This window comes from Merops nubicus, unplaced genomic scaffold (genome assembly GCF_000691845.1).
Source record: "Merops nubicus isolate BGI_N331 unplaced genomic scaffold, ASM69184v1 scaffold26470, whole genome shotgun sequence".
Classification (NCBI taxonomy): Eukaryota; Metazoa; Chordata; class Aves; order Coraciiformes; family Meropidae; genus Merops; species Merops nubicus.
Window position 1 is genome coordinate 6,222 of NW_008583888.1, and position 22,345 is coordinate 28,566.

Sequence of the window (22,345 nt, forward strand, 5' to 3'; positions counted from 1 at the left end):
CTTTCCCAGGTCTGTAGTGCTGCCTGGGGTTGTTGTGACCCACGTGCAGGACCCGGCACTTGGCCTTGTTCAACCTCTTACCATTGGCTTCGGCCCATTGATCCAGCCTGTCCAGACCCCTCCGTAGATCCTCCCTAGGTTCAAAGCAGATCAATACACCTGCCTAACTTGGTGTCATCTGCAAATTTACTGGGAGTCCACTCAATCCCCTCATCCAGATCATTGATAAAGACATTGAAGAGGACAGGCCCTAATACTGAGCTCTGTGGAACACCACTTGTGACTGACTGCCAACTGGATTTAACTCCAGTCAGCACTCTTTGGGCCCAGCCATCCAGACAGTTTTTTATCCAGCACAGTACATTTATCCAAGCCATAAGCAGCCAGTTCCTCCAGGAATTGATTTAAATAATGAATTTAATTAATTACACTTAATTACTAGCAAATAGAGTTTTAGATTTTAAAACAAATATTTCAGGTAACATAGACTGATCATTTAATCACATCTGAAAATCTAAATCCTACTGCAAATTTTTTTTCTGACTTCTAAATATTTAGAATATTAAACTGAGAATCAAGATATGTGTACAGCAAACCTACCGAGAAAAAGGCAACATGCAGCTGTCCTGGAGAGAAAGGGATTTGAATAAGAAGTTCTTTTATGGGTCAGTAGCCTTTCAATACCTGTACGTGACACTGATTTTCTGTGATAATGAAAATTCAATGCAAAAGACACATTTTTAATTGTCAGTAAGCCACGGAGTTCCATGTGCGTCATTGCCTCATGTCAGAGAAGGACCGCTGAATACAGAGAGCTTCGTGGGCACAAAGGTAACACCAGCATTTGATGGCAGAATGTGTTGAAGTCCAGAATAGTAAATGGAGCAAGGAAAGAGACTGGGACAAATAATCCACAATAAAGTAATTGTCCTGTTCTCTGTGCTTGTTGCTACAGGTAATACTGCTTTTTTAATGTTACCAAGGAACGAAATATTTCTGAACATGTAGAAAAATGTATAAGTTTTTTTGAAAATTTTCTCAGACTTAGAATGTATTTATGTAGTGTGAAGAGATATTTACAATTAAAAGCTTTAGTTATTCAGTCTTGGAATATTTTAATTATAAATATTCATAGAGATATAAGAATTATTTGAATCTGCAAACTTTAATTGTACAATATTATAAATACTTTCTCATGAATTAACCTTTAAAATTGCTTGGTTTAAACCTAATTAAACTAATTCAGAATTAAAATTGCTTTTTATGACTAACTGAATTTATACCTGAAATGAATTGGGCTGAACAGCATAATTCTAAATAACTGTCCATATCTCCATACTAGGATTTAAATAACCCAGATTTCCTGAATGTCCTTGTAAATCTAATTCTTGGATGTGTGCATGATGCTTGCTTTCTACAGTGACTGCATAAATCAGAAGGTAGTATGTCCATCATTTTTGTTGGATATACTGTAATTGGTTTTTCCTTATGCTTTCTCTTATACAAGTTAATTTGCCTCTAGCCAAAGCTGCACTTTCTGAAACTCAGAATTCTGAAGTGTTTGTATGTATGTTTGTATATATGCACAAGGGTAAAGCATATTGGAGATAAAGAATCTTTGTTTATATGTATCTCCCTCTCCAAACTATAATTAGTAACCTACCTACAAGGTTTACCTTTTAGATCCATTTTTATGATGTGGTTAACCGTGGTTTCACTACTACTGTGTTACAGTTTGACAGGCCAGTAGAAGAACAATACCTGAAAAGAATTCAGATTCAAGAAGAGCTCCAGATTTGTGCTGAAAGCTACAAACAGTAGCCTTGACTGCTGTAACCAGGCAGGCTACAGCTCATACTGCACTAGAAAATAATCTCTTACACCACAGTGAGGCTGTCGGGATAGTCCTGGCTGAGGGTGAACGTGTGGTTTCCTTTGACAACTAACCGAGGAGTTACTAAGGGGTACTAACTGCACATTTCACTTTTACACAGTGTTAAAACAGACCCAAGCTTGGCAAAACTTAGATTGTGTTCTATGCATAGCTGTTGCTAGTGGGTCATGCTGCTCTTTACTTTTGCCTGTAGCTTGACTGCAAGACTGTGCTGAAGTTTGGCAAGACACATTAAATTAGGTCCACATGAAGTATTACATCCATATGCTTCAGAAGCTACTATTAGATGCAGCTGAGAAGGTCTTGGTTCATGTGCGCATGTGTACAGTTTGTACAAAAAAAAAATGCAGAAGGCAGAAGCTGGATTTGGTGTAAATAGGTAACACTTCTTAAAATCAGTAGAATTTGTACTGTGCAGAACAGTTTCTTAATACTCAAAGACCTGAATCTTGTCTTCTGTCAAACACAAACAGAGAATTCAAATTGAATTTGAACCATATTTTCAAGGTAGAACTTACTGTATAGAATGTTTGCCAACATAGAATGTGTAGGACCAACACAGGGAAATACCCTAACAGGACCTCCAAGTTCATATATGATTTATAGATGGAGATAAAACTAACTGACAGAAAAGCATGTCCTATGTTACCAGATTACAACTTCAGCCTGTGATGTCTCAGATCTCTCTCTTTAGCTATGCATTTTGTTAACAGATGTATTTTTCCAAATGTGTTCAAGTGTTAGGAAGTTTGTTTTGTTCATAAGGGACAACTTTCGGCATAGGAATTATATCAAAGAAATCTTCAAACTGATTAGGTGGGTCAAATGAGAAAGTCTGTCTTGTAAGCTTCCCTAAATCACTGGTAAAGCTAATTCCTAAAATACAGAAGGGAGTTTGTCAGCTTTTTTTTTGTTTGTTTGTTTGTTTTTAGAATGGGTAAAAAAGTAAAGAACGAAGCAGAGCCTCCGCCCAAGGATGTGGTAAGTTTATAAACTGCTATTTCTATAAAATAAACATTACATAATTATAGGCTCAGCTCTACCATCTTTATGTAGTTCATTACTCTCCTAGCCTACCCACGTTATTCTAAAAATATCTTTTAAAGATGATTCTGTTTCTGCTTTTCTTGGACACCATACAAACCAGAGTGACCAGGCATGTGTAGTTCTTTGTGGAGATTGTTGTCTTTGGCAGGCTTTGCAAATAGTAATGTATGAAACAATCCAGGCTTTTTATTTGAAGAACAGTATTTGGTTTCGATTTGTACAAATTGCGACCTGAAATCTGCTTGTCTTTTCAACTGGGGTGATGTTCGCTTTCTTTAAGGATGAAAGAGTTAAGAGCCTGCACTGTAATGTGCAGATATTTTTACTGAATACAAAATTTTACAGATATTTGGAATGACAGTACAATGCATTCTGGATCTTTTGCAAAGGTTCAGGTTTTTCAGGTATCATTGGAAGCACAACAGTGAAAACTACAAGAGCTAAAGCCATATATGGAATAATGGTGGTAGTGTGACTTTTTTCGAAAAGGTGGAGATTAAAGGTCTGACACTAGCACACTTTTCAAGAGTTTCTATGAATTCACAAGGTATAAAGAGACCCCCACAAAAAAAAACAGAGGTTAAAAATGTAGGTATTTTTAAAGTTTAATTGGTTTATCCTGAAAGTAGAGTAAATCAGGCAGAAACATTGAAAAGAGTATAATATCAATTCTGTGCCAGGAATTAAATAAGTTAATGAAAATCAGGGCCAAAACAAGTCACAGAGAGGATCATGAAAGCAAATGCAAAGTTCAGTATGCTGCTTAAAAAAAAAAAAAAAAAAACCAAAACCAAACAACCACCAATAGATTTGTCTGGAAAAAAATTATGATACTGCAAGAGCTATTTCAAAAGTCATAGAAAAGTTCATCAGCAAAAACCGTGTCACAACTTCAATATTAAATAAGCGTAAATAATTTTGACTAGTGCAGTAATAGCCAATAGTCATGATGTCACTGAGGCATGGCAATTGATAGCAGGTTTTGCCCTACTGTTCTGTGGAAAGATGCAGATTATAAATGAAATTCATAATCAATAATAAATCCTTGTGAAAGGAGACTTGACAAACTTCAAAACAACACAAATTCATCTAACACCATTTCTCTATGGAATAGCCTAGAAAAAGAGGAGGAGACACAAAGAATGTGTATGTGGTTACGTCTAATTAAGGGAGGCCTAAAGAGTTAGAACTGTGTCATTGCAGTCTAAGAGAAAAAATTGAAAGGGATGACAGGTAGATTTAAGGCATACAGAAGAGATAACCCCTTCCAAAGTAATAAAAATTAATTTTTTTTCAGTAAATATCTTGAAAGTCAGCAGATGCAGCACTGTAATTTCTATATCCTAAAGACACCATAAGTATTTCCAGAGAGCAGTATGGCACAGCCTACTAACTACTCAACAACTGAAAAACTTAAACGTACAGAAAAGGTCAGTAAAACTATTAAAAAGGAAGAAAGGAAAAGGAAGGAGTGAAGTCCATGTGGCATCTGCAGGTTTTGGCTTAGTTTTTACCCTTAATTGTAGTACAGGCTAGCATATCTCTTCCAACAGTCCTATCAGGGGAAAAAAAAAAAAAAAACAACGCAACAATGTTGCATAGAAAACGATATTAAATACGAAGGGAGATCATTGATTAGTTGCAGCTATCAACCAAGAAAATCTTCTAGCTATTAGAAAATTAATAGTAATCATATAAAATAAAATCTCAAAACTTTAAATTTCACCTGGGTATTTCTGATGGCAGGAAGTTGGCTGCAGACAAAATAAAAGATGTATTAGCTATTATCACCTGATTGATAATCTACTTATGAAAATGCCAAGTCCGAGAAAAGAAGCCATGAGATAAAGTGGACAAGCTTATAAACGAGAGCCTTTGTACGTGTGGAATGCTCTGAGAATGTGTGGTACTGCTGATGACTGCTTATTTTTATAGATTTCTAGCAACAGGTGGGAAACGCATCCCTTAGCCTGGCCTCTGTTTATGTTTCAGAAGGTATTCCTGAGGACGCTGTTTCTTCTGCCTTGCATAATTTGTCTTTTACTATTACACATTCTGAGAATTGGAGTTCTCCCACAAAAATATCACTTTGAGTCTCTGTCCCCATATGGATGACCTTAGTCAGTAATTCAGGCAGATAAAATATGCTGGCTTTGACATAGGTTGAAGGAACTTTTCATATGGTATCTTCATTAGGTTTTGCCTAAATTTAGACTATTTGATCATCAGCTGGGGCATAGACGTTAAAAAGGAAGCCCAAGATTACAACGTAGAAACACCTTTTGAGCAATTAATGTGTGAAGGCTAATTTGACTTGTCTTTAGTAAGGCTTTCAACAGCGGCTCTCGTAACATCCTCATAGACAAACTGATGAAGTACAAACAAGATAGAACCATAGATTCATTAAGGTTGGAAAAGATCTTTAAGATCAGGTCCAACCATTAACCTAACACTGCCAAGTCTACTGCTAAACCATGTCCCTCAGCACTGCATCTACTTGACTTTTAAACACGTCCAGGGCTGGTGATTAAACCACTTCCCTGGGCAGCCTGTTCCAATGCTTGACAACCCTTTCTGTGAAGAAATTTTTCCCAATATCCAACCTAAACCTTCCCTGGTGTAACTTGAGGCCATTTCCTCTTGTCCTATGACTTGTTACTTGGGAGAGGAGACTGAGCCCCACCTCGCAACAGCATCTTTTCCGGTAGTTGTAGAGGGTGATAAGGTCTCCCCTGAGCCTCCTTTTTCCTCTTGTTGAATCCATTATACCATCCATCATAATGGAGAGAGGTTGCCAGTGGAATGTCATGGGGTTCTATTCTGCAATCTGTGTCATCCAGTCTATCAGAATTAATGTGGATACTTTTATGAAAATGGCAGCCAGTTACTAAGCGGGCAAAAATCTATAAATACAAAATTTCAAAATCCAGAAATAAAAGGCAAAAGACCATGTCACTAGCAAATGCATTATACATGCACATGTTGAAGATCATTTACAGTTCTGGTGTTTCCATTTCAAAAAAGGTAATTGCCTTGCTTGACAACTGACTTTTATGCATCTTCATGGACCTGTTCAGCAACATGTGCTTCTAATGTAGCTGTCTGAGTTTTTTTAAATTATGTAAAACAAATAATAGATATTTAAAAATATATGCAGTATAGTAATATATTGTAATGATATTATAAAATAATTTGTATTGCTGTCTTAAATTATTAATCTGTATTTTAAAGATAAATACATGGATTTTGAGCAACTGCGTGACTCAATTATCTACTAGTTTCTATATGTAACAGAGATACACTATAGGCCTAAAATGTGAGGACAGAAGATTTTTTTCATATTAAAACAATATTTTAAATCCAAATAAGCTTAAAACTCTTTAATAGGTAGAATTTTCAGGACTCATGGAGTCTTGTTAATGAATGAAAGGCTTTTTTAGAACATTCCCTTGCTCATGTGGTGTTAGTCTTGAAGAGTCTATTAAAAGGGTGAAAACTGCCAGATTTATTAAAAGATTTATGTCCATATGAGAGAGGTCAGAAACAGAAATAAACAATTTTTATCAATTCTGGATGAGCAGGGATTATAGCATGGAAATACTTCAGCTAGTACAAGATAATAGTGAGCTAGTGAACTGTGTTGACAATGGCACAGGAGGGTCTTTTTATTTTTTTTAAGCAACCACAAAGTGCATGCCACAGAGTAACCGAGTCTTCTTCCTCATACAACACCTAAGTTCATAGGCTTTGAGCACAACTGCTCAAAAGAAGCTTTTCCTCACTTTTGGTTATGAAGCCACGGGATACTCTTGCATGTGTAACAGAATTACATAGTTTGCTGCCTTCAAGACCTCTTGGATGTACAGAGAAGTGTCAAGGATTTCCCCAAATCCTCATACAGGATGAAATGATTACATTTGGAAGTCAATTATTTCTTATTTTTTAACAATATCTCAAATTATTAAAAATTAAAATTTCTCCAAGTAAATAGCAACTCATGTTAGTATTTCTAATTCAGTGTAGATCTCAAACTAGATTTTTTTTTTTTTTAATGAAGTATGGGAGACTACCGCAGCACATGGGAAGACTCAGTAAAAATCAAACCATTCTTTATTTGTTCTTCTTTGTAGTTTGATCCGTTATTGATTGAAAGCAAAACAGCAGCAACGGTTGTGCTAATGCTTAGTTCTCCTGAAGAGAAAGTTTTGGCCCAAGCATGTGATGCTCTGTATAAATTTGCATCTAAAGGTTAGTGTTTTTGCAGTGAGATTTCCTTTGCATTGCTTAGATTTTGAAAGTAGTTCACAAGTTTTTAGTTTCCTAGCACTGAAGTCTTCATTTCATTCAGAAGTCTCTTTCAAGGCTTTGGGGGTTTTCTGAAATACCTATGAAACCTGCATTTGCAGTTATAAAGATGTCCTGTGGTTTGCATGAAGGAAATTTTAATCATTTTGTTGCAGAGTTTTATTCTTCTAATAGAACTTGTTTTAAATATAACTTAGGTATTCCCCCACCTGCATGTGGGAATGAATTCTCTTTTTTATGTTACAGTTTGAAACTTCAGTACCAGTGGAGTTAATTCAAGGTTCAGTTTTCAGCAAAAATTACTTTTTAGCTTGTTTCTGTTATTTTTGCATATAGCTCTGATGTCTGTACTTCTGTGACAGATGATTTATTGGAGACTGCTCAGCCTCCTTTATCAAGCTTATTTGCCTGTGTTGGGAACGTAACAAGTCCTAAGGTTCCAAATCTTCCAAAGATCCCTGTATTACTTGTAGCTATGAATCATGTTCCAGGTACCCAGAAGACAATTCTATAACAAAGGCTCAAAATTATGTAGCACAATTTCTTAAGCTGCCTCCAAATCATTCCATGTTGTTTTCACTTTGCAATTAATATATTTCTTGAGTGTTGCTAGTAAATTAAGTCACATCCCACAGTAAAATACAGGACAAAACAATTAAAATACAAGAACCGAGAATGAACATGGTTCTCCATTTTTTTCTCACATTGCTCACTTGTAGCCAGAAAGCACAGGTTCATTAGAAAATGAATTATAAACCTGTTGTGCAAACTGAGAATAGGAGTAGGTTGTGGAATTTGTTTCTTGGGTTTTGGGTGTTTTTTGAGTGAGTTGGAACAGAAAGCTGTGATCACATACAAAAGGCTTCTGTTCTTTACATTGCCAGAACATATTCAACTATAAAGTGCTCCATTCTCAAGTGGTAGAAAACTCAGGTGGGATTTAATGATCCAAATCCTGGTAGTTGCTACAGTTGAGGAGTAGTGCAGATCCACAGAATGAATTAACTGTTATTTTGAGGAAAATAAAATTGGGAGGCAAGAAAAGAAGACAATTAAGTTCTTAATGATATCATTCATCTGTACTTTGCTAAACAGAAAGCTGTCCTTTGTACTACCACTATGTTCTCAGACAAATAGATTTGGTGTTCAATAGACAGAAGCATCCTTTGCTTTACAAATGTGAATTAACCCTAGATACTATTAATCCTTATTAGAATTTGACACATTTATTTGAGATATAGATTAGGCAATCTCCCAAGGTCCTGCCCAGGCCTTTGTTCTTTGATTCTACAGTCCAATAAAAGATCAGTAACCGTTTTACTTTATTACATTAGAACTGTGCACTTGTTGCATATTTAGAGAATTTTTAACCTCATTACTCTTCAGGTGATGAAAACAAAGGGACACTTCTAGGTCTTGGAGCCGTGGAACAACTGTATAAACTTATCTCACATGAGGATCCAATTGTACGCAGAAATGCCATCATGGTGTTTGGCATCATGGCTTCTAATAGTGAGTCTCCATTTTTTAATACTCTTCATTGTATATCAGTGTGGTCAAAGCAATAGGTGGCCCATGTGAAAAAAAACCTATATTACCAACACAGAATAAAGGAACAAATTCAGCTAGTATGAACTCCACTCATCTTGGAAAAACAAAACTACAAGAAAAGTTAATTTTCCTCCAACCCTTATTTTTGTTTTGATGAGGCCAAATTGAAACAGTTTAATACTGGAATTTTATCTATCAGGGAAAGCCTGACTGCACAAGATACTCACTAATTTTTACAGAACTTTGGAAGAGAAAGATAGAGTAGTATTTATCATCTACAGAAAATGCTATAGTTAAGTATCAGTTGTTACTTAAGGCATTAGTGTAACTATGTGAAAACTCAAGTATTGGGGTAGAAAAAGCCCTGAATTATCAAGCATTGGCATGCATATATTTGCCCAGTTTCTTTGTCAGATCAGTGCTGCTGTAAAGGTTTCATTATCTCTATCTGAGCTAGTGAAATTAAAGTAGTCTTGAATATCTGTCAGAGACATTGCATTCACGGCAAGGTGGTGTATCTACTGTAGATATACCATTATTAAATTATTTAACCACAGAACACACATTTTCTTGTACCTTTTTATAAGGCAAGAACAGATGCATTACAGTTATGCTGGGTGGCTGAGTACCAAGTGATCAAGCTGCAGTGACTGGTTGGTAGACGAACCTACCAGTGTGACATAGGTTTGAATTTCAGTGGCTGTTATGTTTACATTGCTTTATAAGCCTACATCTAATCAATATAATTAATCAGGTCTTATTTTGGTAGGTGTTCAACCCAATTGTCTTCCATGGTGGTGTTCTCACCACTATTTAAGTCTTTTCATCAGCTGCTACCTGCTTTTCATGTTGCACTGGACCTTATGCTCATTACCTTACTTTCAGCGCAGCACTAGCATATAGTTACTCTCTTCAGACCCTGGCTTCAAATGCTGCTGCACAAATATGGAGTTTAATGACTAAATCTTCCATTTATATTCACATCTTAATTGTTTTCTTCTTTAAAAGTAGATTCAACTCATACCTTTTTTCTTACAGTTCAATACTGTAATGTGTTGATAGTAACAACACAGCCCTGTAAGATCGCACCAAGTCTGTCCCAAAGAATGGGTTTTGGTTATACAATCCAGTGGTTGTGGTTTTGCTAGTTTGAGATTAACAGCAATAAAAATGCATTCTGAAAGTCTTTACTGTGATATTAATAATCCCTATATAATTCATGGTTTCAGTTTGCAGTGTGGGCTCTGTTAGAATAAAATTGGAAAGTGATGGCTTGGAAACTAAATAATGGAAGGATTGCTTTTAATTTGATAAGTTTAAGCACAAATTATTTTAACTATTGGGGGTATGATTTCTTTGACAACTAAAAATGTGCAATATTTAATCAGAATCTGCTAGGTGCAAGTATTTAAAATAAAGTTTCAACTAAGTATTAAGGAACTTCATGTGAATCAAATGCCAAAGAATGTAATTTGGTACTTGAAATTCTCTGTTTTCTGAGCCCATAATGACCTTGGTATAACTTCAGTTTTGTGCCATTCCCAGTCAGATTTTTTGTCACTCAGAAGTAACCATAAGCACAATTCCTTGGAGCAGAATCTGTTTCTTTACTCAGCCAAGACTGCCAAATGGAGGTCTTCATATTTGTATTTATTCCATTGTAGGTGACGTCAAGAAGTTACTGAGGGAACTGGATGTCACAAGTTCTCTTATATCACAGCTGGCACCAGAAGGTAGCTTACAATATTAGTTCCTTGTGCAAATACACTCAGAAATAATTTGATTGCCATTTGATCAGACAAATTAATAAAAACTTCCTAGTAACTTACAATTGGTCATACTACATGTTAGATAGGTAATTGCTTCTATAGGAGCAGCTCTGTTACTAGAGTAGTGTTTTATGCTGTACAGACAGAGCAACTTGTTTATGGAGACATCTTCTGCTGACCACTTGCCCAGTACAGAAAGATATCATTAACAGGCAGACTAACAGCCAAATTCCTCCCTCTGCTCTTAAATCATACACAAACAATCCAAGATGCCACACCACCAGAGGGAGGAATAAATTAATACACTCACAGCATCGGATGTGAAGAAGGAAGCAAGCTTGCCAAGGATCCAGGCTGTGGGAGATGGAGTTAGCCAGGCCATGAGTCCAGTTACGTAACAGGGACTCATCTTTCTCCCCACAATCCTGGGAACTCTGTTTGCTATACACAGTCAGGAAGCCTTTCTGACAGTGAGAATCCCTACACAGCACACCTGCCACATAGACACCTCTTCCCCACTCCATATGACATACACGTGTGTTCTTGCCCTGCCTCAAAGTTAATGTGGAAGGTGGGGCACCTGGTGGTGATCTCCTAGTCAGTTCCCACCCAAGGCTGTCCAGACCCTGGGTGAAAACCAGTCAGGGGGGTCTTTGTTGCCTGGTTGTGGACATCATCCATATGCCAACCCTCATTCAGGACTGGGGGTTTAAACCCCAGAACTTCAGGATACCAGGTATGATTAACAGCTATTGTTTATTGACTTCCAATAATATTTTAAACCACTAGAACCGTGAACATATACTGTGCTGAATGAAACTTGATTGAAATATTTCTTTTTTTTTTTGCCCCCTCAGAAGATGTAGTTATCCATGAATTTGCTACTCTCTGTCTAGCACATATGGCTGTTGAATATACTACAAAAGAAAAAATATTTGAACACGGTGGATTAGAACCGCTTATCAGACTTCTAGGTAGCCCTGATCCTGATGTTAAGAAGAATTCACTTGAGTGTATCTACCTCCTGGTTCAGGTAAAGTGTGTTGTTGGTGGTTTAAATTACAGAGACAGAGAAGCACTTCCTCCACCCCTTGCCTTGCCATCCTCTTTGGGGTTAATGTTTTAAAATATGTGGTTCCTTTACTCCTCAGCGTTCCTCAATGTATTTCAAAACATTATAGCCAAGCCCTTGATTTTTACATTGGTTATGAACATAGCTGATTTGACTAATGCTGTTTAACTTAATGCAATTATCCATGCAGTATAGCAATGCGAGATCAAAATCAGATTAAGATATTTTTAATTAAATATGAATTTGTTTTCTTAGTTGGAAAATGTTAATCTCTGTAATGAGAGTTTTAATCTGTCTATCCAAAAGGTTGGAATAATCCTGTAAATTAAAGAATTAGCAATTGCATTGCGCCTTGTTTTGGCCAGCAAGTCAATGGTCACAATTTTTAACATCTTTTTAATGAGAGGTGGATGCTGTCAACAGCTACTTTCCTTACTGGGAGGAATAGATTTGTTATTGGCCACTTTCACGCTCAGCTCTAATGTCATCCATATGCTGCTTAGCAAAAGAATGGTGCATTTGTATGGCAGTTCTCTTCCATGGCTTAAGCGAATCAATTCAGTAATGAATTCAGTTTATAACTCTATCTCTTTTGGGGCATCAGAGCATGTCTATTCAGAATCACATTTTACTCTTTCTCCTTTTTTACTGTCCCACTGTCTTTGTTGCAGGGTATATCTGGATAACTGCACCTGGTGCTTGCTTATATTGATAAGGATAATTGCATGCTGCACATGTGCTATATGCTATTTAAAAGCAAATTGTAATTTATTTATTTATTTTCTATTTTAATGTAATCTACTACTTTCTTTTTATTAAGCTGCATATACACTGTTTAAAGTTGAGATTTTAAATAGTAATTTTATAATTACTAAAACAAAAGAAGATATAATCAGGCAACCACAGTAGAGTACAAAAACTATTTCCCCCCCATTTATGTAAATAAAAATGAAACTAAATTTAAGAAACTTTCTCAAAGAAACATATATGTTGACACAAACATGGCAAAACTGAAAGTAAATAGGCTTCATCAGAGAAGACTAGATTCTGTAATGTGTACTGAGGTCATGCAAAAAAAAAAAAATTAAGGTTGGTGAGGCTTGTTTATAGCCAGTTTGATTCTTATCTGAAAAGAAAGAAATATTCAGAACTGGAAGTTCTGAAATATTGACTCATTTTTTTTATGTTTGAAATCAGATTTTTGGTGTTCCTTCTGTAATGTCAGGAATTGATATACTGTTATATTCTCTATCACTAACATTCTTTGTTGAATATTTTACTGCAGGATTTTCAAAGCCGGGCTGCAGTTCGTGCACTGAATATAATTCCACCCTTGCTGGAACTACTGAAATCTGAATACCCAGTTATTCAGTTGTTAGCACTTAAGACCTTAGAAGTAATTAGCAACGACAGAGAAACCGGGATAATACTGAGAGAAAATGAAGGATTAGATTGTCTTCTGAAGATACTGGAAAACAATGTATAGTTTATTTGCCTTAAAAGTTTGTTGTTCTTGCTAAAAATGTTTATATGACTAATGAGAAATATTATTCATGTTATGGAATAGTGATAAAAGAAGAGCTCCTTACTTGGAGCTAACTATCAGAGAAATAGGATAGACTAGGATACCTACCTTACTAAGAAAGGGAGCAAAGGGATTCAGTGAAATGTTTGTTTGTTTCATTGCTTTATTGCTATTAGTAACACTGTTTTGCATTTACTGTCCATTTCTCAAACCATTGCTAGTATCAGAAAAATTCATGATACAGCTTTTTATACAATGTTTTCTCAAAAATTTTTATTATATGCTGAACTCTGATCCTGGTTCCTAGTTTCAATGCTGATCTTTTTTTTTCTGAATTTACTTTGCTATCACTGGCCTTAAAGAGAATTTTTTTTTTTTAATATTAGTATGAGACTCATTTTAGTGTTGCTTGAGTTCAGATCTCACCAAGTACAATGCGTAGAGAAGTTTGTGAAATTTTTGAAATTTTAAGGTGACAGGTACTTTCTGAATACCTGCCCAGCCCACTTTGATGTAAATTAGGAACTGTCAGGGGTTTTAATGTTGGTGGGGTTTTTTTTGTTTTGTTTTGTTTTGTTTTGTTTTTTAAATTGTGTTGCATTCTAAGGTACATCAAAGAAATTACACAAATGATACAAGTATAAAAAAATGTACCTTGCAGTATGAATAACCTGTCCAAAAGAAACTTAGGAGAATTATCCTACAAAGTTAAAAGCCAAAGATATTTTCATCCAAATTTGAAGATTGGGTTTTTTTCCTTATTAGGAATTCATCGATCTGCATGTGGAAGCTCTTGCTGTGTTGGGAAATTGTCTCAAAGATGTGCACGCTCTGCAACTGATTCAGCAGACAGGAGGCCTTAAAAAGCTGCTTTCACTTGTAGGAGCCTCTACTGTTCCTGATATTCAGAAGAATGCAGCAAAGGCAATCACCAAAGCAGCTTATGACTGTATGTGACTTTTTTTAGATCCATGGATGTGAATTTGTTTATGAAGTAAATTTTCACCCACAGTGAGGCCATCTTAACTGGTTGAAGGTAGTACTTGTGCTGAGGAAAACACTGGCAAGAATGAATTACAATGATGAATCTTGCCAATCAGAGCAGCAATTCGATTCTAAGCTATATAAACTTATGTGAAAATCTTGTGATTTTGCCTCAATTTATTTTAAAGTGTACTATATTCTTGCAAAGTGCTGTCCTCAAAAAGGAAAATGGAGCTTCGAAAATATGATCTTTCTGTTTTGTCTAGTGATGCCAGGTAACTGGCCACCTTCACCTAACCCTAGAAAAGCTGGTACTTTTTCTCCTTGCTGTCAGTTAAGACTTAATCACAAGCTTACATCCTTTTGCATACAGCTGCTCATCTAAATGTCAGGTAATTTCAAATACAAATTTCTTTAACAGGTACACAAAAAAAAAGTCTTTCAAATGGTTCTCAGATGGAATTAAATAGTTTCTTTGTCATCTTTATAATTATTGAACCTATAGTTTTTTCATATGCTTTTCTTTCACCAAGGAATTCTGAAGTAGGCAGAACACACTCATCATTTTTTCCCACAAGAATGCTCTCTTTAAATAAATCTGTGTTTGATATTCCTTCCATACATTGGCTTCTGAGTTGCAACATATGCCTAGTAGTGCTATGTAACAAAATGCAATGTAAGAAATAGCATACTTCTGTCTGTAGAAGATTTAAATTCTGTCAGGGGATTTTGATGACAGTAGAGCTTAAATATTTCATTCATGTTTCTGTCATCTCATGGTTGAATCATGGCTTTAATTTATGTGTATTTTACAAATATGTTATCTAATTTAATACTTAGCTAAAATAAATCTCTCCTTTCTAAAATATTTCAGACCTCCTTCCTTCTCTTCCTATCCTTTTTTTGCAGTTCTTTTCTCACCTTCCTTAGCTTGACATCCTGAATATTTTTAATTATTTGGATTGCAAATGACACATGAAAAGAGTGGAATTTACCTTTCCTAGTATTCTTTAAGTTTCTGTATCCTTTTTTCATTATCTATTGGAAGCTTTGCGAGTCACTGAAAGTTATTTTCATTGATGTTTAGGTATCAAAGACAGGAAGGGACCTTCTTTCTTTATATTTTCCTCTATTGTTATTTTATTATGCTGCTTAGGACCGTCAGTAACATTTTATAGTCCTGTGACAGGCTTGTAAGTAGTATGCTAAGCAGATTTATATTTGCTCCTACTACTTTCTACTGAACCTTACTCCTTTTTCATATTTATTTTCAAATAAGCATAGCCTTCTTTTCCTCTTTCACACCTTTTCAGTTTTTGTGGCCTAATATTTTAGCAGCTGTTAACAGAGGCATGCCTGAACACAGCATTTTTAAAGCACAGTGGCGAGAACCACACATAATCTATCACAGTACTGGCTCTGATCTTATATCATGTGATATTACCGTCAGTGAAGATGCATCTTCTTGTCATCCTTCTTTACAAATGGAGTCAATGTGGTTTCATTATAAAGGTTTGCTCTCCTCTTCAGCCTATGACAGTTGGTATGGATCCAGCAGGCTGGAAAAATAGATCAAAAGAAGATTTAAAATATTTGCTTCTAAGGGATAGAATTTTGGTGACAACGAGTTAGACAAAGGGCAACATGTTGTACTGGTGTAGTGGAAAACACAGTCCAGAGGTACTGCTGCTCAACACAGACACCAGAGGTACTGAATTTATTCCAGGTAAAACTACTCATCTAAAGTCACCCTTCCAGTGGAAAGAAAAGCAGCATTTGAGTCATTATATGAAAAAATCCCAGTGCAAAAAACCCATAAATTCTTGTTTGTTTGTTTTTTTGGATTCTGATTGTAAATACACTAAACAGCCTATCTAAACTGCAGCACTAATGTGTACTATACTAATGCTTGCCTTGATGTAAATCCAATATAACGCAACACAGCTCTAATTTCTGTTATGACTTTTTCATTAAATTTGCAATAGCCATACAGTAGCCCACATTCTTCTGTTTTGATAATTATGGCTGCGTTTACCAACGTTTCTCACATACTTGAGAAAAAAACCATTGCTTTAAATTGAAATGAAAAACTTACTTCTGTTATGAAGTAAGGACATGTACCTATTTAGTTTTGTTTAATCCTGGCAGCTGAATATACAGCAGCCTCTGTTTTTGAAATTATTATTGTTGACAGGTGGAATTTTTTTTTTTCCTGTTAGATGTGATATACCAGACAGGTTGTTTTTTTTTTTTTATGTCTGTTTCAGGCCTCTGGAAAGGGACTCCTGTAACTTTTTGTTGTTGTTGTAAGACAGATGTGTCCCTGAAGAGCTATTCTCAATATCAGAATAAATTACATGGTACAAACACTACATTCAATTTTAAATAGCATTTTTAGGATGCTGCTTTAAGTAAATGAAAACTGGTCATATTTCTATACATAGTCATTATCCCTTTGCCCCTGCAAATGTGTCTTGTTATTACATAATTTTGAATTTGATATATTAATTTATCAATTTTTTTATTTTGTATGCTCAGAATTACAATGGTGAATTTTCCTGTGATTCCCTCCTTGCCCAGCAAATAATGCAGTCATTTCAGAATGCAAAATATAATTTAATGCTATAAATTATTGAATATCTGTGAGTGGATTATCTGGACTGTTGATTGAGGAGGACCTGACTTTCCTCTGACAAGGCCAGACACACCAGCAACAACAAATTGCTGTGGAGTGTGTATGTAGAAAATGATGATCATGCTGACTTGAGTTTGGCCTCACGCTGCCAAATTTCTGGTTTTAAGCTCTCTCTGTTGTTTACATGTATCTAAATGCAAATTATTTCAAAAGGGAGCATACTAAACATGCTCTGTAGCCTGATTAATGTATGCTTTTTCATAATACAGGTTTTTATTTATCCAGGTTATCTCAACTCAGGATCAGTGAGAGATCATCATACTGTTTGACATTAACTTTTTTTTTTCATTTGAAATTGATATAAATAATTCCATAAGGTGATAGCAATGAGCTGAATAGGTAATCAGTAGAACACTGATGATGATTTTGGGATAATTGGGAGAAATAGGAAAATATTTTGAAAAACAAAGGTTGACTCATGATGTAGTCAATGGATGAAAAACTGGACAGAAGTGTTAGTACTCCAGTCTCTTTTAGTTGGGTGTGCATGAGTGTTTTACTTTATGTTAAATCAATGTATTCAAATTAACTAGGGGTCAAGAAATTCATCACTGTAAATATAGTATTGGGACTGGCATGTCAAGTGCTTAAGTACAAAGGTTGCTTTTCTGTCATACGTTCTTTCTTTCCTATAGTAAAGGAAAAAAAAGGAAGTAACGCATACAAACAGAGAGAGGATCAACAGAAGATATTAATCCCTTAAATAGAATTGGCCTCTGGATCTTTAAAGACTAATAATATCCATCTGTCTAGCTAGCTAAGTATAGGTGCATGCTCTTTACCATAAATTAAAATTTAAAATCTGTTTCTCCATATTATTGAAAAAATATATTTTCTGTTTAAAATATTTTAAATCACTATTTTTCACTCATTCAGATGAAGAATTGTTAATTAATATTATTTATTATTATTTCATATAGGCAAAGATTATCTTTAGAAGTATATGTGTACCCATTACAGTCATAACTACCTTTAAAAGCAAAAATAATTTTTAAGAATATCTGTATAGTAATAAGTGACTCGCTGTACAAGAACCAAATTACTGAGGCCTGAAGAATCTCTAGAGATCATTATTAGGGATTATGGACTGCTTTGGCAAGCAACAGGCCAGTGGCATACTTGGTAACTTGTCAAAACGGTCTGTAATCCAAATTAAGGCCTTCTCTCGAGAGCTGCCTCATATGTGTCGAGGTTGGGGCCAAGGTTCTGCTGCCACTTAAAATCCTCTTTGTTTTGTTCGTTGCACCTTTTGCTTTATGATTTCGATTGCATATCTCTGATGATTCTAATGTTATTTAAAATTGGACTAGAGAGGAGAAAACGGCTGGCTGTCTCATGTATGTACAAGGAGTAATTTCTGCTGTAACTTGATTTTTCAACCAAACTTTCTTTTCATTGGCTTTGTGGACTCTTATTTGTTTACTTTTATTCACTAAAAATTCAATTTTATTTAAAAGAATACTTAAAATATTTTTCTTTCCTTTTTAAACTTTTTGTTTCTAAGACAACAGTCCAAATAAGGGACTGCTTCCTCGAAGTATTAGTAAGCACTCGCAAAATTTCCATATGTGTCAAAGTCCTTCTTACTTCTCAGTTCTTGAATTTCTTTGATACAATTGAAAATTTTACCATGCTGCTGTAACTTATTATGCATATGGTTAAATTTTGGTAGACCCTTATAACTGTAGTGTTTCTATGCTGTCCAGAGCCTTTCTTGCTGAGAAAGTTTAACTCGGGGGCTCTTTCTGACAAACACCTGCACTTTTGGTCTCATCCTTTTTGGGATGAGTGGGTTTGTTAGTGTAATTGCCACATCTGTAGATACTTTGTAGATGCTGCAGGTTGTTCGTTTGTAGAGGAAGGGAACATCCAGGTCCTTCCTTAGCTGCTGCCAGTCATTGCAGTGTAGGTCCGCAGTGAACCCTGTGTCACCAGGCTAAAATACAAAATTGAAACTGTCTGCAAAGTGTTGAATTGTACATTTACTAGTATGCCTTTCAATTTTACGTGTTTAGTTCTTGTTAGCAAAAACTGAATTTAAGCACGATCCTGAGCAAATATGACCCGTTGAACTGGAAAAGCTATTTGCATCAAGCCTGTATGCATTCTGCAGTTTTAAGTCTTATGGAGAGCAAACTTTTCATTCTATTGGGCTATGTAGGTTAAAAACTGGATTTAATAGTCATCTTTTGGGCTTAATTCAGAGTCCACTGAAGTCTAAGAGGTTTTGGAACAGTCCTTCATGCACATTTCATAACTGCTGATGCCTCTGTTACCAAAATATTTCCATAGTACCAAAAGGAAGTGTTATGTTGGAAACAACTACATGAAATCAAATTCATGTCCTTTCACTGGTTTGGAAAATGAATGCAGATTAATGCTATTGCTCTTTTTCATTTAAAGCTGAAAACAGAAAAATATTAAATGAGGAAGAGGCTGAGAAGTGTCTCATAAACCTTCTGGAAATCAGTAACGATGGACTTAAAGTTACTGCTTGCCAAGCAATTTCTGCCATGTGTGAGAATTTAGCCAGCAAACGTGCGTTTGGACTCCATGGTAAGTAAGGTGAGAAGGGATGAACTGAGAACCTGCACTTGTTCTTTTATAAAGAGCATATTATAATTTTGCAGACTGACATTGGTTTATTTGAAAAATTCATGTACACAATTATTTCTTTCTTAGGGATCCCCCAACTAGTACAGTTGTTAAGCAGTGACAATGAAGAGGTAAAAGAAGCTGCAGTGACAGCTTTAGCTAATTTGACAGCAGCCTGTCCTAGTAATGCAAGGTGAGTCTGCAATAATTAAATTAGCATTTAAAACACTAATCTGAACACAAGTGATAATATTTTCATTTTTAAAGAATGCCTCATCTTGTCCTTATCATAAGAGGCAGGTCTTTTTGAATTTGACTGTAAGGCAGTTTTTGGTACTTATGAGTCATCTGGAGTAGGTTGGTTCTCATCAGTGTTACAGGAGTTACACTATCTCTATTAACATTTGCTTTATCAAGGAAAAGTATGAAGCAGATGTAATGAAAGCAGAGATATAAATCATGTTTTGCAGAGAACATATGAGGAAAATATGCCTTGTAATCTAAGACATTCAATGTGGAATATTTTTGGATAGTTCAAAATCAGTGAGGTATCCTTTAAAATTTGATGGATCATTCAACTTTTTTTGACCAATTTAAACCCAGTTTTTGAGGGAGATAGCACTAAGGTATTCCGAACATTGGCGTTGTCTTTCTCTTGCTTTTCTCATTGTTTTCCAAATAACAGAGAATGCACTATGAGCATTCTTTAGAAGAAAAGTGTAACTTCAGTATACAGAAAAACTTAACAAAGGATGGTTAGCTGATTATAAGTTCCAAAATAATTATATCAACTAAATTCCACTGTCAGTTACAGAGTTCTGTTTTCCCAACTCTATTAATAAAGTTCTGTTCAGGGAAAAGAAACAGAGCAGTCTGACGTATATGAGCAATCACATGTAACTAACAAACCATAAAATAAAATTCCTTAAAAGTTTCCTGGAATATAGTTAAGGAAGTTGTAATCCATTCACGGGCATTCTTTGAAGTGAAAAAGTAAAATAACTCACCAAATAAATTATTTGTTTCAATTTATTGATTCAGCTCTAATAGTCACCAGTATTCACTTAATGTTACCAGATGGGGCCATAATTTGACACAAGAGAATAATACTCTGTTGTCAGATTCACATGGTAGATTTTTTTTTTTTTTCTGATATTCTGCTCTCCTCATGTGCATGACTCCTCGGCTGGTGTCAGTGGGAGTCATACACACATAAAAAGAGCACAGTACTGGAGTCTAGGGGTCAAACTTTAGCTCTGCTACAGCTGGTTTTCATAGCACAGCCCTTTGAGGTTTCACATTGTGAAAAGGGAATCTCTGGAGAGTTTTGCGTTGGTATAGTAGCTTATGCCAACTCATTCAGTTTCTTTTGCCAAGGAGATAGTCAGGACATTGTTTAGCTTGACTGCTAGAACAATTCGCTGAGACCTCAGGCAGGGAAATAGCTGTCTCTGTTCCTCTGCATTATAATGGAGTCCGTATTTGTTTCTTGCTGGGTAGAGCCAGGAAATTGTAAAGGTGGCTTACATATACTTCTCTCTCTTTGCAGTCTAGCTCCACGTACAATATGAAAGCACCAGATAATCTAATCACAGGTCTTCTGTGAAAATCAGGAAGCAATAATTTACATTAAATATGTATATTGGATGAATGCCATATGACTATATAATTGCTTCAAAGCTTCATTTCTAAATCAAAACCATTAATAAGTCATAGAAGGGTCCAAGTGTGACTAGGATCTATAACTGAATATACAGAGTTGAACTCTTAGCTGATACAAATTGGTCTAGTTCCAGCTCACTGAGTATCTGGCCCATATTTATTTTACATTTACATAGCAGGAAAAAAAATAGTTTGGAGAAAATTCATTCCAGTTTAAATTACCATAATTGTATTTCACTCTGGATTATTTGTGTGTATGTCTTGTAAACCATGGAAAATAAGTGTATATGTAATGAAGATTCCGATATACTTTTATAACAACGTGACTTTGCTGTGTAATTATGTTGACAATATTCTGGTCCCAAATGAGACTGGTACCCTTTTATTGGTTATATATTAGATTCTTGTTATAAACCCTCCAAGAATATTAAATCATAAAGCTAGTAGTAGCAGGTAGACCTTATGTGTCAAGAACAAAATGGGTACAGTAAAGGGGAAGAGTATTTATTATGAATGTTTTCAAGCCAAAACTTCAGTCTTGCTGAGCTCACATACCTGTGTTCTGCCATGTTTCATTTCATGAACGTTTTTGCATGTATTACATTGACTGAAGGATGTGTACCTTGCCCTTTCATTTTATACAGTATATATTACAGAACGTAAAGAGTACAAGACGCTGCTATTTTTGCTGGAGATTTGTTGTTCTCATTAGGAATATTTTGTCAAGAAGTGTTGTCTGCTTTTTATATAACATGGCGAAAAAAAAAAACCAAACAAGTTAAAACAAATTGTGTAATTAAGGTTCCCACAATAGCAAGCTCATAAGGATAAAGTCTTCCATTGATTAATACAAGAACAGCATAGGCAATTGGCAATACTACCCCCCACTAATATATATTAACCTTGACCTTTAGGTGCTTCCCCACAGCAATGAAAGGCTAGTTCTATACCCCTACCCAATCAATCCTTTGTTTCTCAACTGAGACAGCTAATAAAGGTGTCAAATATGGTAGGGGTTTTGTAATTAGAACACCTGTTCACGATGAACGGGACAGAGACCAGCTTGTCACTTCACACAAGTCCCCAAGCAACCATGATTTGGCAAAAATGAATGAATGAATGACTCTAGTCCCTGTAGCTTTTTTTAACCAAAAATCTAGAGAAGAGAACATGAGTCCCATAGAAATGGTTTGAGTTTTCAGGTTTACTGGAACTGGATTTTCAGTATGATCTCTACCGGAACATG

At 35.5% G+C, this 22,345-nt stretch overlaps 1 protein-coding gene across 1 annotated transcript; it reads left to right on the top strand.

Moving 5' to 3' along the window:
• The first annotated feature begins 2,827 nt into the window (after positions 1-2,827).
• On the top strand, positions 2,828-19,634 carry ARMC3 (armadillo repeat containing 3). The gene is made up of 9 exons (XM_008942562.1): positions 2,828-2,875; positions 7,072-7,189; positions 8,633-8,758; positions 10,462-10,530; positions 11,424-11,599; positions 12,924-13,118; positions 13,929-14,112; positions 19,246-19,398; positions 19,525-19,634. The coding sequence occupies exons 1-9, from the start codon at positions 2,828-2,830 to the stop codon at positions 19,632-19,634; spliced, it is 1,179 nt and encodes a 392-aa protein (XP_008940810.1).
• The last annotated feature ends 2,711 nt before the right edge of the window (positions 19,635-22,345 follow it).